The sequence below is a fragment of the Mastigoproctus giganteus genome, chromosome 12 (genome assembly GCF_048544385.1).
Source record: "Mastigoproctus giganteus isolate SK-2022 chromosome 12, ASM4854438v1, whole genome shotgun sequence".
NCBI classification, from domain to species: Eukaryota; Metazoa; Arthropoda; class Arachnida; order Uropygi; family Thelyphonidae; genus Mastigoproctus; species Mastigoproctus giganteus.
This window is the reverse complement of record NC_143586.1, coordinates 174859602-174877032: the sequence shown is the minus strand read 5'-3', so window position 1 is coordinate 174877032 and position 17431 is coordinate 174859602. Positions and strand designations below refer to the sequence as shown.

General features: G+C 34.7%; 1 protein-coding gene across 2 annotated transcripts in view; it reads left to right on the top strand.

Moving 5' to 3' along the window:
* LOC150077611 (dual specificity protein phosphatase CDC14C-like) overlaps positions 1-17431 on the top strand; it is a 271240-nt gene that overhangs the window by 190941 nt on the left and 62868 nt on the right. For both annotated transcript variants that reach the window (XM_090386870.1, XM_090386869.1), the window contains exons 8-9: positions 7011-7098; positions 11851-12081. In XM_090386870.1, coding sequence (XP_090242996.1) covers positions 7011-7098; positions 11851-12081 — 319 coding nt within the window. The remainder of the gene's footprint in view (positions 1-7010; positions 7099-11850; positions 12082-17431) is intronic.

Sequence of the window (17431 nt, the reverse complement as noted above, 5' to 3'; positions counted from 1 at the left end):
TATTTATTTATTTTTTTACTTTCTTTTGAAACTAATTTTGAAAGGCTATGATTTATGAATAAATGACATTTGCAAACAGCTTTATAAATATCTCTTTTTCAGTTTCCTATAATTTTCTCTGTTAAATGATATTAAACTATTCAATACTTATCATTTGATTTAACTGTATGTACTTGCTCTTTGCTGAATTTTTTTATTATTTTTTGTTGTTATTATTTTATTTTCTAAGGAAAATAAAATAATAAGCCCATTTTCCGTAATAGCAGAAAATACTGGAATTCATTGAAAAAACACTTTGATATATATTTTCACTTGAAACTAATTTTGAAGAAGGCTATAATATTTTATGCACTATATAAGGTTTGATGTGTTTTATGTTGACAGGTTGGGAATGTATTGCTGGATATGAATATTGATACCATCTACCATAAAGTCAAATGCTTATACTCTCTCTCTCTCTCTCTCTCTCTCTCTCTCTCTCTCTCTCTCTCTGTGTGCATGTGTGATGGTGTCCTAAATGAGAGGTTTATTGAAACTTAGTATTCTGTTGGTTGGTTTGGATGAGTTTTTTCAAAAGAACTTGAATTTCTATAGATTGTAATTTTTTTGAAAAATTTTTATAAAGTAAGGTTGTTCCACAGAACAGCTGAATAAATTAAGAAGCAAAAGAATGGGTAATTTTGGAGTTGAACCATTATAGATGTTTGCTGGTTTGTTCACATGTTTGGACTATTTTATAAGATATAGGCAGAATTGCAGATACCAGTTACGGCTCTATAGTCCACATAATCAAAGTCTTTCCTAGGACAGTCACCCATGGAATTATTTTAATATCAGAATAGAATTATCTTGATTATAAACAAGCAATACCACACAAACTTCAACAACTTTGTCATGAAAATCAGAAATAACAGATGGTCCAAGAATCGATCTGTGGTGGACTCTGCTTCTGACATTATACCAATCTGAAGAATATCTATTGATCATAATCCTCTGCCTTCCACCCTGCAGTCCAGCTTATACAGTAACCTCTACTGAAGGACTGAGTCAAATACTTTGCTAAAATCCAAATGAACTGTTGAAATTGTTCTCTATTCCAGCTCATGAGTAACTATATCAAAATAGCCTATCAGGTTGGATAAACATAATTTTCCCTTAATAAAATCATGTTGTGCATCCTTCAGGATGCCATTTCTATCTAATTGTCCTTGGATTGCATTCTCAATCACTCTTAACCTCTAAGATTTTCCCTACCACTGAAATCAGATTTAATGGTCTGTAGTTACTGAGTTCACTGTTAGAATCACCTTTATGTATTGGAGATACGTTGGTACTTCTCCAATCTGAAGGATTCTCTCCCAAGTCCAATGATGCCCTCATAGTTAATCTCACTGGTTGAATGCACTCTCTGGCCATTTCCCTCAAAATTACTGGTATATACCATCAACTGCAGGGCCATTATGTGCCTTTATGTTCAAAAGTTATTTCTAATAAACAGCCGTCAGTAATTTTGAAATCACTCTAATTTTACGAGGGGTGACCAGTGCCTCCATTAATTTTCCTGGAACAGAAGCTAGACCTGTTAGTTTAACATCTGTTCCAGGAAAATTAATGGAGGCACTGGTTAAAGAAGCACTGCAGGATCATCTAGACAAGACTTCAGTTATAGCTCGGACACAGCATGGTTTTATTAAGGAAAGTCTTGCCTGACCAATTTGATTGTATACTATGATGTGGTCACAAAGGAACTGGATGCAGGGAATAACTTTGGATCTTAGAAAGGCGTTTTCTATTTTTGATACTGCTGCACAAATTGGAGCAGTGTGGCATTGGAGCAAATTGCTGCTATGGATAAAGGGATGATTGAGTGGTAATCAATGGACACTGCTCATTGTGGACTAATGTTATTAGTGGAGTCCCTCAGTGTTTTCTGTATTTATAAATGATATTGATGATGGTATATCAAGCTTAATGTCCATGTTTGCAGATGATACGAAGGTTGGCAGGGTTGTTAAGGACACTAATGACAATACGCTGCTGCAACAGGATCTAAAAATTGAGCAGATGGGCTGAGAGGTGGCAAATGAAGTTTAACATTGACAAATGTAAAGTACTACATATGGGAAGCAGTAACTCCAGAGTAATGTATCAACTCTGTGGTACTACACTGACAGTGGTAGAGAATGAAAAGGACCTGGGGTAATTGTCCAGGCAGATATGAAGTTTTCTGAGCAGTGCAGACAGTCTGCAAGAGTAGCTCATGGTGTCTTGTCAACGATGTACAGGAATATTTCCAGCAAGCATAAGGAGGTGATTATCCCCTTGCATAAGGCAATGGTCAGGCCACACCTTGAGTACTATATACAGGTCTGGAGGCCTCATTTTAAGAAGGATGTAGATGAAACGAGTACAGAGAAGGGCAACAAGATTAGTGAATGGAACAAAGGGTTGCTCTTACGAGGAAAGGCCTAAGTTTTGCAGATTACAGTGTCTGGAGACTAGGCACCTGTGAGGTGATCTGATTGAGGTGTATAAAGCCTTGAATGGTTTGATCGTGCTCAATGCTGATGGGATTCTTCCTTTTGCTCATAACAATTACCTGAGAGGTCATAAATTCAATTGAGAAGAAAGTTCTAGGATAGATGTGCGGAAGTTTGCCTTTTAGCCAGCGGGTAGTTGGTTGGTGGAATCGACTTCCATCTTTTATTGTGGAAGTTGATAGCCTAAATAAATATAAGGCTGAGCTGGATGGGTATTTGGAATGAATGGAGGGGTGAAATGGGAGCGGTTTTTTTTTTTTTTGGCTGATGCTGCATAAGCTTGCTTTCTTGCATCATATGCATCTACTAATGCTAATTCGTAGACTGGTGCAAGACTTTATGTTTACCGCGCAAACTTTCCATAGCTGCCGCTAGAGGCCTCTTTTTTTTTTTTTTTATTAGCAAGTGGCCCCTAACCAAAAACCTGGCAATTCTGCTATACACATTCATATGATATACAGATAATATAATCAGAAATATAAATTGTGCACAAGGAACCACAGGACAAGCATATGCACAATGAGCCATATGACATTATTAACTACCAGGTCAATGTTGTGTAACAGTTAAAGATGCTGTTTATTTCACATCTTTAACTGTTACACAGAATTCATGTCAATAGTCTATAAGCCTTCTACTGTTCTTTCCTCAAGTTCAAGCAGCACTAATCTTCTCTGGAATAATTTCTTGGAAAATTTTTGAAAAGCCTGGAAATCTTCCTCAGTCTTAACTAATTGGGACTCATTGCCTTTAGTCAGGGGAGCAAGAGTGGAACTAGCAAATAAAAATTCATTTATGAGATCCAAGTACTCGGGACAATAATATAAAACATGACACCATGTCTCCAGAGCCATGCAGTGACACTTCAACCTTTCCGAAACATCCAGTTGAGTCAGCTTTGTGAAAAATGAGCCATGAACGGTTAATAAAAACATAGTTTGTAGATTAGGCACAAACCATTTTTCTGGTCGAACATCAACAATGGAGGGAAAGAACCTACAAGTTATTTCACCTTTATTTGAATTAGCCCATCTTTGATTCCAAAGAGCCGTTAAGATATCTAAAATTCGCTTGGCCTCATTCTTAGGATCATTAGCCAACTCCGACTCAAGATCACGAATAATAAAAGGAGTTCCATGCCGAATGTTGAAAGTCATTACAGCGTAAATCAGAAAGAGGTCAGTTGACACTTTCCTTGTGACAATCTGTAGTGCATCAATGGAGACAGTTCTACAAACTAGAGCCATCTTCAGGAGCATCATCCTCTGAATGGAATACAGTTCTCTTATATATTTTTTAAGAATAATAGTCTATCCAAGCTGAGATACCATAGAAACAATAGGAAGGAAAACACAGTTATAAAGAAGAAATAGTACCCTACCTCTAATACTCCATTCCTTCCTAGTAATTCTTGCTATTATATTAACAAATTTTGCAACCTTTTCAGATAGAAAATTGATATGGATGTCAAATCTAAGACCTCTGTCAATGAAGACTCCAAGATGTTTAATTTTCTTAGTGAACTTTAAACTTTTACAACCAATCAGCACATGAAGTGCTCTATGAACAGATTGATTCCCCTTTAGCAATAATATTTTTCTTTTTGACCTGGATATTGTTAATTTATGGAATTTACACCGATAATAATAATAAAAGCATTGAGATCTTTTATTATTTCATTAGATTGTTGTTCAATTTGTAGCCATGAAGAGCCTTCAACTAAGATTGCCAGGTCATCTGCATATGCAATCATATGAACATAACTATATTCCTTTTGTAACCAATCCTCTAATACCAATTTCCAAATTATGGCCCAAAACAGATCCTTTCGGACATCCTCGAATAGCCGATCTAGTTACTGAATTCCAACTAGACTTAACCGTAAAACATCTTTCCTTAAAAAAATCCACTACGATGCTATAAAGCTTGATGGGAGCATTTTGCAAGGCGAAGCATCAATAACGCACTGTCCCAAGTGATATTATCAAAAGCCCTTTCAAAATCAAGAAAATGCCAAGAAAATATTTTTGCATTTGAATCTCTAATCAATTTAACCAAAGATTTTAAAGCATCCTCTATGCAATGACCAGGAGTAAAGCCATATTGTTTATTTGAGAACCCCAAATTTTCTTGCATAAATTGCATTATTTGCTGTGAAAGCATGCATTCATAGACCTTGCCCAAACCAGGAAGAAGCGCAATTGGACGATAAGAAGAGGGCTCAGTTTTAGGCTTCTTTAAAACTGACTTCAAAATGATCTTAAGAAGAGCATCCTTCCAAGGCGAGGGAAAAATTTGTTCAAGCAGGCATCTGTTGAAAACCAAAAGAAGATGCTCAGGAAACAATTTGAAGAAACGCTTAACTTTCCCTTCAATGAGGTCCATACCAGGACAACTGTTATTACGAATTTCGTTAACAGCTGAATTAAGATATTCCAATGAAAATGATTTCTCTTGAATATTGCTAACACAACCATAATCTAACCAGTCAGTATCAGAATGCTCCATATGGTGATGAGATCCATTGACTAGGTGATCAAGTATAACATTAATACTGCTGAGCCAATCTACAATCTACAGCAATCTACAATGCATATAACTTATCACATCCCAGATGGCCTTAATTTGTGGAAACAACTTATAAACAATACCCCATGGATCCTCATTATCAGCTGTTTGCACTAAGATCAATTAATCAATTAATTTTTGATCAATTAATACTCCGTTTTCAACCTAGCAGTAGATTCTTTATTATCCCCGCAATTTCTGATGTTGGAACTTCTTATGCACCCTGTTGACCTCCCACCGGAGATCAGTAAGATCAGAGGACCACCATTGCACCAGAGCATGTTTACTTTGCTTTAATTTCATTGACTTCAAGGCATTAAATATCTTCTTTTGTAATAATTGAAACAAATCAAATGCATTAATCCTATCCAACTCAGCTAACGACATTTCACCAAAAATTGTCCTAACAAATCTGTCAAACTTACCCCAGTCAGCGTACTTCATCGCAAATCTTCGAAGTTGTAATGAATGAGGCTCAATAAATCTGCTTCTAGCACAGCCTAAATTGAAAGTAATTGCTCTGTGATCGCTGTTAATCCAATCTGGTTGAACTTGCCAATTAGATATGAAATTGAAGGCTGTACTATTGGCTAAAGTTTACATCTATGTTAGACTCACCATTAATAGTCCAAAGGCGCCTCCGTAGCCAGGTGGGCAGGAGCAGCAGTGTGTAGCACACGCTTCTTGATTAGACCGGGGTTCGAGCCTGTGATCACCAAATACAGAGGATGCGGAAAGGTCAGGGAATGACCACCACATATCTCTGGAGCAATATGGCCTTAGTTGCTAATGCTCCTAAAAACCAAACAAACAAAACAAACAAATAGTCCAAGACATCAGTTCATTATTAGTGATCTCAAGTTTAGATGAGGATATCAGCTGTTCCATTAACCTGCCTCTGGCATCAGTAAATTTAGAATGCCATAAAAGATTTTTAGATAATCACAGATAATGTGATTAGACAGATAATCACTTTTCTGTAACTGTGGTACTGTTACTGATCAACTTGTAGCTGTTGTAAGCCTCAGTACTTTTCATCACTCTGTAACTTTCCTATGCTATCTTTTTCTGATAGACCAGCCAGCCCTGTGTTCATCCATTTTGGCATCTTTCTCATGTGATATTTTGTTAATGGTATATATGCATCCATGGCTTCTATGATTTTTGTTTTAAAGGTATTCCATAATTCAAATATATTTGCCCTCCCTCTGAAATCTCCAATTAATAGATGCCATATAGCACCTTAAATTATCATTGTCCCCTCTTCCGAAATTAAAACCAGTTCCTTTACCTTTAGCTACTGTAACATCATTCTTCATCTTCCAGCTGACAACTGTGTGATCACTACCTGCTAATGGTTCCTGTATTTTAAGCCCAGTGATCTCGTTTAATTTATGAGTGATGATGAGGTCAAGAATATTCTCACTCATAGTATTTATAACTCTCTGCTGGATACCCGGAATTTTGAAAAATGGACAAACAGATTGTGTAGCTTAACAACAATTATTTATCTCAGTCTCTGCATGGATTTTAAAGAGCTTTATTCAAAAAAGCATGCACTATTGGATGAACATAAATGACTTGTAATAAACTCCAGCAAATTAAAAATGAACTACAACTATGGATTTCTAGCTCCCACTGAAATCAACAAGAGGAAGTTGTAATACATCTGCACATTAGCCACGTGGCTTATGCATCTCTGTTTAATAATGGGTGAAAGTCCTCATATGCACTTCACATGAGGACTTTCATCCATAAATTCAAGAAATATCAGGTCTAGCACCTTCTAGACCTGATATTCAAGATTCTCTTAATTTCTACAGTTAAATCTTTATACTGTAATAAAATAAAACTTCCATCTCCCATATAATGCAAATCTTAGGTTCCTTTTATTAATTGTAGAAAGTTGAAAATGGAGACCTAAACTGGATTGTGCCAAACAAGTTTATTGCTTTCTGCGGTCCTCATCCAAAGAGTAAAGTAGAAAATGGTAAGTGAATAAAAAATTCTTTTTTTCCAATATTTTGTTATATTCCATCTGGACTGTATATTAAATGAAAATCAAGGATTGTATATTGATAGTTTTAATATAAGTCTGAAATACCTTTAGTAAATTATTGGCAAAGATACTCTTATCACTCATTGGAAACGTTACTTGTTATTCAACACTGGCATATACGAATATAATCAGATTCCACTAACTAAAATCAGCCAGTCTTCAGTGATGCTGGGAGAAAAAAATACCATACATTTCTCCTTGTGGCACTAATCAACCATTCACAAGGGAAATGTCAGCTGATATTCTTACTTGATAATGTCCATTTTCCCAGTATAAAACTTCCCAATTTACCTTTAGAAAGTAAAATGAACAGTAATGAAATATTGGTTAATAGTGTTATGCCATGTCATTGCATAGTACTTGTGTAGTGCAAAGCTAATTACTAATTAACATTGTTTTTTGATAAGAAAAACAATGTTTTTCTTACCAAAGAAATATGACATAATTTCAAAAGATTTTCTACCTATTGTAAAATCTCAAAAAGGTAACACATTTGCATTGTGTACTATATGTACATATGAATTTTCAATTATTATTTCAATATAGTAGCCCAAATTCCACCTCCACTTTGTATTTTAGATTTGAATGGCTGCAAACTGTTATGGGATCCCCTTACTTGAATGCTAAGGGGATAATAGAATCTTTACTGTGGTCCTCATCCAAAGAGTAAATTAGAAAATGTTAGTTAATTGTGTTATGACTATCACTTCACTTTCATTTATTTATCTCCTACAGCACTTAATTCATCTCCCTACAGGTGCTATAACTGCTTTAGATCTATCATATGTTTTACTTCTAGCTCTTCAGATATGGAATGGTCAGTGCTGAGTGATTCACTGGGAAGTGTCACTTCCGTGTTGTCTGTGAAATATAAACTCAGTTGGTCCCTTGGCTTTCAAGTCACCACCTGGAATTTCCAAAGGCAGATGGGAATAATTACTAAAAACACATACCCATTTTGATAATCAGCCAGTTAGTTATATATGCAGTTCCATCTTCAGTGGGGTTCTCCCTTATTAAAGATGTAGCTGCAGATACCACTAGCCAAATATAAGCTACTGCTACTATGTGAATACTGAAATGACAAGCAGGTAAACAATTTTGCAGTAATTGGTGGAATGGGGACTGTTCCTTTGTGAAATCAAAGAAGATTAAAGCTTGGAACCAATTCTGTAAATTTCCCACTATAGCTAGCCTCATTAATTATGAGAAACTGGAAGCTGAATCTCAAAAAATTAGAGGAAAGAGAAATGAGAATATTGGATTCAATTTACTAGCACCATTAACAAAGACACAGATTCAAAGTTAATTTGAAAAAGAATACAAGCTCTGAATGTCAAATATCATCAAGTTCCTTCCCTGAGCCTTTGCTGGAGAGGTAACAATTTATCCCCATCTGCTGAAATAGCAGAAGAGTTTGCTAATGCTTCCTCTGCAGTATCAGCTCCTACTCATAGGACTCATATTTTGAACAGATTAAATCTTGTGCTGGACAGTGTCAGATAAATTTTGATACTACAGCCTCCTGTCTGTATAATCAATGTTTTACTTTAACAGAACTTAGTCTTTACACAATTCTTCATTGACAATTCATGACACCCAAGAGAGTGGCTATGTATTTTCTCTAAAGGTCCAGTTATAAAAGACTAAAGGGAAGTTATGGCTTTTTCAAAAAGATATTGCAGCATGATATAGCAGATGCCATCTGGAGCCTGCAGCATGATATAATAGATGCCATCTGGAGCCTGCAGCATTTGGCTTAAAGTACTCCATGCTTGAGCTTTTGCTAGTAGATTGCATACACGTTAAATGTTTTTTAAATAATTGAAAATTTAAAAAATGTTTTTTTATATGCATGTTATTTTCAATTAAACAAACTTTTTTATTAGCTTTACTAAAAAAAAAAAAAAAAAAAAATTTGTAATAAAATATAAACATGGAAGTAATAGTTACTTCCATTTTAGATCAGTAAACTGTTCAAAATGCAAAAATTCAAACTTATGCACGTGCACACACTAATATGTTTTGTTAAATAAAGAAATAATCACATAAATAACATGAACTATTTTATATCAGTAATGATAATAATTGACACAAGAACACATTTTGTACAATAATTAAACATAAAACCGAGTATCTAATTTTTCTAGTATAATATCAACCAAGTACCCCAACATGCTATTTTTAGTTTCAGCAATGTATTATTTATGTGACCATGTTACCTGGTGCCACTATGAAAAAGATAACCAGTTGTCATGAAACAAATTAATGCCCTAATTGCAACTGTTCCCAGCAAAGTGCCACATCACCACCTCAATACCAAGACACTTCAGTATTAAAAACAGAACAAAATCACAAAAATAAGAAAACAAGAAGGAGAAACACTTTCTCTTAGCAATGCAAGTGCATGACTCCTGGCCCAAGGAAATGCACCCCAACATCCACCAAAGCATGGCACTATCCTCAAAACAAATAAAGGAATAATAAAGACAAGGAACTGGCAAGAACTTGGTTTAGACCTGTGGATTTTCTAAGTTGATGCTTAAATCTAATGTCGATCCAGTTCATTGACAGGTCTAAACAAAGTGCATGTGGCTTCTTTGTCTTTATTATTTTTTGAGGGTGAGATTCTTACTTCAGTGGGTATTGTGCTATAAGTTGTGTACTCGTGCTGTTGAAGGTGACTGGTGTGCTTTTACTTATTTTTTTGTTTTTATGATTTTGTTCTGCGATGATGTGTCATTTTGCCAGGAATAGCCGTAATTGTGGTATCAATTTTGTTTTGTGGTAACTGGCATGTTTTTTTTCCATAATGGTCTTGGAGGAATGGCCATGTTTGTTTACTTATAGTAAAGTTACTTTTGTTTATGCAACACTAAATGCAGTTCCTGACAGGTACTTAGCATATATAATTCCAAGTAAACAATAATTGTTCATGTCCAAACTGCCAAAATGAAAGTTTGACTATATTTAGTATGGTACTGAATGGTTCAGCCAATATTGTTGAACCAACAACTAATGCACAACAGTTATTTTCAAGAATGACCTGCCATGATTCTCCCTCCAGGGTTAAACATTTTTTATTTAAATCATATAATTTATACTGATTCCCAAAGAGCAATAGCTGTCTATTGGAATAGAACTATTTGTATTCATCCTATCTTGAAACAAATGCACCTGTACTAATTGAACTCAAATTTAATTTTTGTTGAATTCTATCTTGTTCAGTGAGTGAATTCAGATTGCTGATTGACCTGCAAAACTCCAACTGAAATCAATACATTCTAAATAAAAGTTCCATCTTTTGATTTAAAAGCTGTTATGTGAACAGCTTACCAAGCTCATTGGATGCAAATATGGCAAACACAAACTAATAACAAACTCTTTCAGATAAAACAAAAAAACCTTCATCTGATGTATAGTATTCCATTAAATAGAAAGTGGAAGTTATTCTTGCCAGGGATTGGCTTCATTTTATTAACTCATTTTCTTTTGCTTACTGGGGAAGCTCTCACCCCCCAGTGATCTGTTTTAGTGAGTGTTCTAAACTGTTACTCGACATTCACAGTGAAGCATATTCTCATAGACTGCTTACCTGTAAAACTTTTGTAATAGGACTTGAACATACAATGTTCAAGTCCTTGTCACATCTACAGAACCTTTCATGCTTCAACAGATAATAGGGGAAGCTAACCTGATAGAATTCTTTGCAATTTATGCTATAAATTGTATATATATATCCATTTTTAAATGCAAATTTTTAAATGTGTATAGCCCTTGAGGTGTATAAGGCTTCGAATGGATTGAGCATGCTGAATTCTGATGGGATCCTTCCACTTGTTCAGATTACGAACCTAAGGGGGCATAAATTCAAATTAAGAAAAGACAGATGTAGAATAGATGTGCGGAAATTTGCCTTTAGCCAGCGGGTGGTTAATTCCTGGAACAGACTTCCATCTGTCGTTGTGGAAGTTGATAGGTTAAATAAATTTAAGGAGGAACTGGACAGGCATTTGGAGGGAATGGTGTGATTTTTTTTTTTTTTTTTTTTTTTTTGGCTGATGCTGCATAAGCTCATACACTTGCTTTCTTGCATCACATGCCACTACTACTACTACTTGCACCACTAAACATACAATGCAACAAAATTGACATCATGTGACCCCATATGCTAGAAACTGATGTTGATGATGCAGTGTTGCAATCTCTGCCCCAGCTGTCTTTATGAAATTGATGTCTAAACAAACTTATAATATAGTTGCTGTAGGATGTGCTTATTGCAGGTTTATTTAGCTTGAATAAGAGAAAACACTGATCTGCTTTTAGTTCATTTATTCATTTGGAAAGTATATACATATTCTATTCGAGACTCAGCAAGTGACATTAAATTCATCACCACAGCTAAATATAAGATCACATTTGATATTGCTAAGTCTAAAAATGTGGAGTTTTATCAAACTAATTTTTAATTTAGAGAAATAATGCATTGCACTATCCAACTCCTGGCTTAGTGCTGTGATGGGTGTTATGAAGTCTGGGTACCTGCGTGTATCTTTGTACCTTACAATAAAGATCATATTTATCACTGCATACCGATTAAGTATACAGCATGACTTATTTTCTGACATTACATCTAGCACAATTTCAGTTCATTATATAAGAGATAGATGTTTATTTTTATAGGTTATCCCCTTCATTCTCCTGAAACCTATTTTCCATATTTTCGAAAGCATGGTGTGACAACTATTATCAGGCTTAACAAGAAAATCTACGATTCCCAGAGATTCTCCAATAGTGGATTTGAACATAAGGATTTATTCTTTGTAGATGGTAGTACTCCTAGTGATGCAATTATGAGGGAATTTCTTGATATTGCTGAGAAAGCAAAGGGAGTAATAGCTGTTCATTGTAAAGGTTTGTAATTTTACATTATACTTCTCTTATCTATGTACATTTGAAAAGAAATTCTAAGGTTACTAATGTAAATACAGTGGATTCTGGTTATTTGAGACACTTTGGGATAGTGCATTTTGGCCCGATTAAGTGTATGTGAAGGTTCACGTAAATGGTTAAAATACAGTGGACCCCCACTTTACAACTGATTCTCTGTATGATCAAATCATGTTACGATGTACTCACCATAGTAAAGTACAGTCATTATACGATATGTAATAAATGCTGGTCAGTGTGATCACGTTTGTGAATTGAATTTTAATTCTGTTAAACAGTAATTCTAATAAGCAAAAATAGGAGGAATGTTATCCACAAGCTATAAAAGTATAGATATATTAAGCACAAATTTACTTTATTACCTTGCCAGTTAAAAAATTAAATGATAAATGAAAATTGGAAGAATATTTTCCACAGTTTAGCAAAATAAAAATAAATTTATGCTTACGTGCACAGCTTAATTAATGCATACTGTAATATGTACATACTAACTAGTTGATATTTCTGTTCACTGACATTTGGGGGGGGGGGTTAAAATTTAAAACAGTAAAAAAGATAAGCAATCAGTAACAAAGAACACTGCATGCACAAATTGCAACTAACACGATACGTGCAAGTGAGAACAGAATAACAAGTTACAAAGCTTAAAAAATAGAAATGAAAAGAAGATTCTGAAAATTTATTTATGTTTTTTATATGATTGAAGATTTCACGGAAGGAGAAACACATTTCAGCATAATAATGTAAAAACCCACAGAATTTCAGGTGTCAGTATTATCGAAAATTCAATAAGATTGAGTTTACTATCCGTTATAATAGAGTTCCCTAACAGAAAAGCCCAATAAACCGGAAACTGCAAATTGTTTTTATTATTTTATGGTTGTGACCTCCAGAAATCCAACTGGACCACGTGGTATGGTTGGAGACAATCGTAGGGTAATCTTTAGTGCTGCGGTCTCCTGCCCCGATTAAATGGCATGTTGTCCCAATTAAGCAACGAACACACTGGCTGTTATCTCAATTAATTTCTGTCTTTAAGATTTGTCTCAGATAAACGGCTGCCCCAATTAACTGGTGGCCCAAATAATTGGACTCCACTGTATTAAAAAAAATAGCGAATAGAAATTCTCTAAAAAGGGGAGTGAAGATGGAATTGGGTTAAGTGAAATATACAATAAAAATCATCTAAAATATTTTAATGTAGAGTCATTAATGAAAACAGTTGGAAACAGATAAAACTCTACGTGACATTGTTTTTATTGTTTCCTTTTATCAACTTACACATTTATTTCTTCTCTGCCCAATTCAAAACATTAAATATTCTTTCATGTTGAAATTTTTTATTACGATTCCTCAAAAATCTTCTCCAAGCCATTTAATTTTGTTTAAATTATTTTTTTTCTGCCTTAGACTAATAAAGAGTTGCACATTTCTGTTGTGGACTACAGTTCATAGCTGGGCCATGAAACAGTAGAAACCTTTACAGTAAAAATTTCTGTTGTAGCTTATTTTTCGTATTCAACAATCTATCCATTTTAAGTATAGAGCAAGATGGCTTTCATCAACCGGTAAAATACCACCACTTTGCTTATTGGAGGCTTGAAGTGGTGAAACCCATGTTTAGTCTCTAGAGCAAAGTTTCCGGCATCCCCCTCTCCCCATACTTCTCCTTCAACCCATGCACTTTACCCAAGCACGGTACTAAGTACTATAGGTTCTAATACCTCTCGTGTTTGGGGTTCACATAAAAAAAAAAAAAAAAAAAAAAAAAAAGCTTCTGAATTGAGCCATAATGCCCTGCTGCTATAAATTCCACAGACATTTACAAAGTTAATACTCTACAAATCCAATGACTTCCACAAAAATTATGCAATGTATTTAAAAATTCTGACTTAGAATTTCATTTTTCTTTTAGAAGTAAAATGTGTTCTTATTTTAGTGTCTACAGTTATTCCTTATTCTTAAAATTCTTAATTTCACTTTCAAAACTGTATTTCCCCCTTTTAAAATTATTTATTTATTTATTTTATTGTGTACAAACATATTCTTGATTTAGCCAAGTGGTCAAGGGTGAGTAGTAACCTTTGACACATGAAGTTGAGTGGACAATGGTTCAGAAGCACTTGGCCGATAAATATCCCTCTGACTTAATAGTCATGCTGGAGTATAAAAATTTTTTTTTTATGATACTTAATCTCATGGGAAGGTTGAAAGTTGAATAGCCAGAAGAAACTGCTGTGTTAGATTTAAATTTTTGCAGTTTGTTTTCAGGAAATACTTGTGGAGGATGGCAGTTCCTGACAACAGTAGTAAAGGGAATAAATGAAGAAAAAGAGAAAAAGAAAAATTCATTTGGAAGAACTGCACGTGGAAATTAAAAAAAAAAGAAAAAAAAAAAAGATATGTAGTAGAAACACAATGTCACTGTGATGGCTATAGAGTGTCATTTTAGTAAATTGAAAGGTAAACAATTATTCTTGAACTTGAAGTACCACAGAATAAAGCACAAGATAATAGTTTTTTTTTTAGATAGCTAATAATACTGTTATGTACTTAATAGTTCTTGTTAACTGATAGCAGTTAAGTGCAGGTATGCCAAAACATGCACTTTCTGTCTAGCTAAAAAGCATAAACTTTCTGTATCTGGATAAAAAGCAAACAAAGTATGTCCCCCCCCCTCCACAAAACATTATTTTAATTTGCGGAACTGAAGCCTTTCTTGGTAAGAGCACCCTTTTCTTTCCTTCACCAATCTGGTTGCCCTTCTTTGCACACCTTTCAGCAGATCTGCATCACTTCTAAAGTGAGACCTCCAGACCTGTATACAGTACTCAAGATGCAGCCTAACCATGACCTGTACAAAGGGATAATCACTTTCTTATCCCAGCTACAAAGTTTGCCATTGAGAGAACCCTGTGAGCTGTCCTGACCTATCTGCACTGCTCAAATAATTTCATATCTGACTGCACAGTTATTTCCCAGGTCTTTTTCATTTTCGACTACCCCGAGTGTAGTGGAAAATATACCAGCAGAGTAATATACCACTCAGTTGGTATATTACTCTGGGGTTACTGCTACCCATATTTATTATTTATTAGTAATAAATATGCAGTACCTTACACTTGTCAATGTTAAACTTCAACTGCCATTTCTCAGCCCATCAATCTAATTTTTCTAGATCTTGTTGCAGTAGCTGCTCACTCTGATTAGTGTCATTAACTACCCTGCCAGCCTTTGTATCATTTGCAAACTTAGACATTAAGCCTCAATATCCTTAATAAATATTGAAAATGGTAAGGGTCTCAACACTGAACCCTGTGAAACTCCACTAATGACGTTAGTCCAAGAATTGTGCCTACTTATAACTACCATTATCTGTCTTCTCCCACTCAGCTTTCCCTTTCAAATCTAATGGGCTAGTGTTCAATCCCTTCCTTCTAGAGTTAACATAAGCAAAGAATCCTTTGTTATTTTCCTTTGCATGCTTGGCCAATGACTTTTCATAATCTGCCTTAGCTTGCTCTAACTCTCTTTAGTACTTGATTGTAAATGAGTTTAATTATTGTAGGTTTCTAGCCCCTAATAATTTATAATTATAACATGCATTTTTCTTCTCTATCACTAGTCTCATCAGTTCAAGTAATCCCCATTTAGGTCTAAACCTTGAACAATATATTTTTGTTGGTATGAAAAGATTAGTAGCTTCTACGGTTACTTCCTTCAATGCTTTTCATTTAAAATACATAGTTGGTAATATTGTCAGTTGATTCTCTTTGAATCAACTTTTAAAATTCTTTCTCAGTGGGACCACCAGCAAGTTGACACCCATTGTAGTAGCCTTTACAGAAGAAAACTGCCATCCCTTCCCTATACCCTTGACTGTGGTTATATCTTTAAGTAAATACCACATCAGCACACTGGGATCACTGCTGCTTAATGGTTTATTTACCTGAATATTCATAATGCATGAAGAGTCACTATTGATAATCAGATCAAGAGCATTGCTTTCTCCTGTTACATTTCTAACAGGCTGGTATAGAAAAGTATCCAATAAATTCAGAAGTTGTTTGTTAATTTGAGCATACCAACCCACAAGATCTAGTCAGTGTCTGGAAAGTTAAAATCCCCCAGGCAAAGGTAAAGAAAGCCAACACAAGAACAACGAGAAACGTCAGATAACTTACGTGGAAAATTAGTTTCCCGATACGGCACTCTAGCACTGCTCACTCGGTAAACAGATGATAGATTTTATCGGTCTGGAGCAAAGTCGAGAATTATATATTGATTGACAGGTAGGCGTGGCAAACAATGTGCTGATTGGTGCGCAAACACAACACACAATAACGTCGGTTTAGTATCACTTTAGTAGCACTCAGAAGCACTAATGGTAACTTGCCCTAATCACACATGCTCTAATGAACGCTTTCCATAATGGTGAAAAAAGGTCAGGTTACCTCCACTTGAATCCCATGGGAGTTTGAACCCCTCCCGAAGTGGAGGGGGTAATCTAACCTTTTTTCTTTAGAATCAGTCATATTTAGAAATACATTCATAAAAAAATAAATTTTTTATGACTGTATTTTTATTTCTTGTTCAATAATATGCCCTAATGGGGAAAAAAAGTCACGTTACCTCCACTTGAATCCCATGGGAGCTTGAACCCCTCCCGAAATAGATGGGGTAGCCTAACCTTTTTTCTTTAGAATCATGGGTGGACATGAATTGGCATAAATTTTATTAATTAAAAAATTTAAAAAATATTAATTTTTTATTACTGTACTTTTATTTTTAAAGACACCTCATGCTGATACACACGTATTGGAATGGCAATCAACACTTCAATAGCTATTCACTATATATATAAAGAATCTTTCTTTCCCTATTATTTCCTAACCTAATGTTTAAGGTTAGGTCACAAAATATAAGGAAACCTTTTCTATTATTTCCTAACCTACCATTTAAGGTCAGGTTATGAAATATAATGAAAGATAAAGAAACCTTTTCCTTTTTTTGTAACCAAACCTAAATCAACAATATAGTAAAAACACTCGCAAACTCCAAAAATCTGCTTTTAATAACGAGAAAAAAAACAATGAAGAACATAAAAATGAACAGAACGAAACTTTTATTAATTTAGTTTTCATCAAAAAATCAACCGACGTTTTATTTTCCTTACAAATTTCTTCCATCTTTAAAAGTTTCATCGCTACTATTACCTGTTTACCGTTCATCACCAAACTATTATGCGCCGTTCTTGACTCATAAATACACATTATAATGCCAACCAATGATTACACAGTAGCTTGTCATCTGT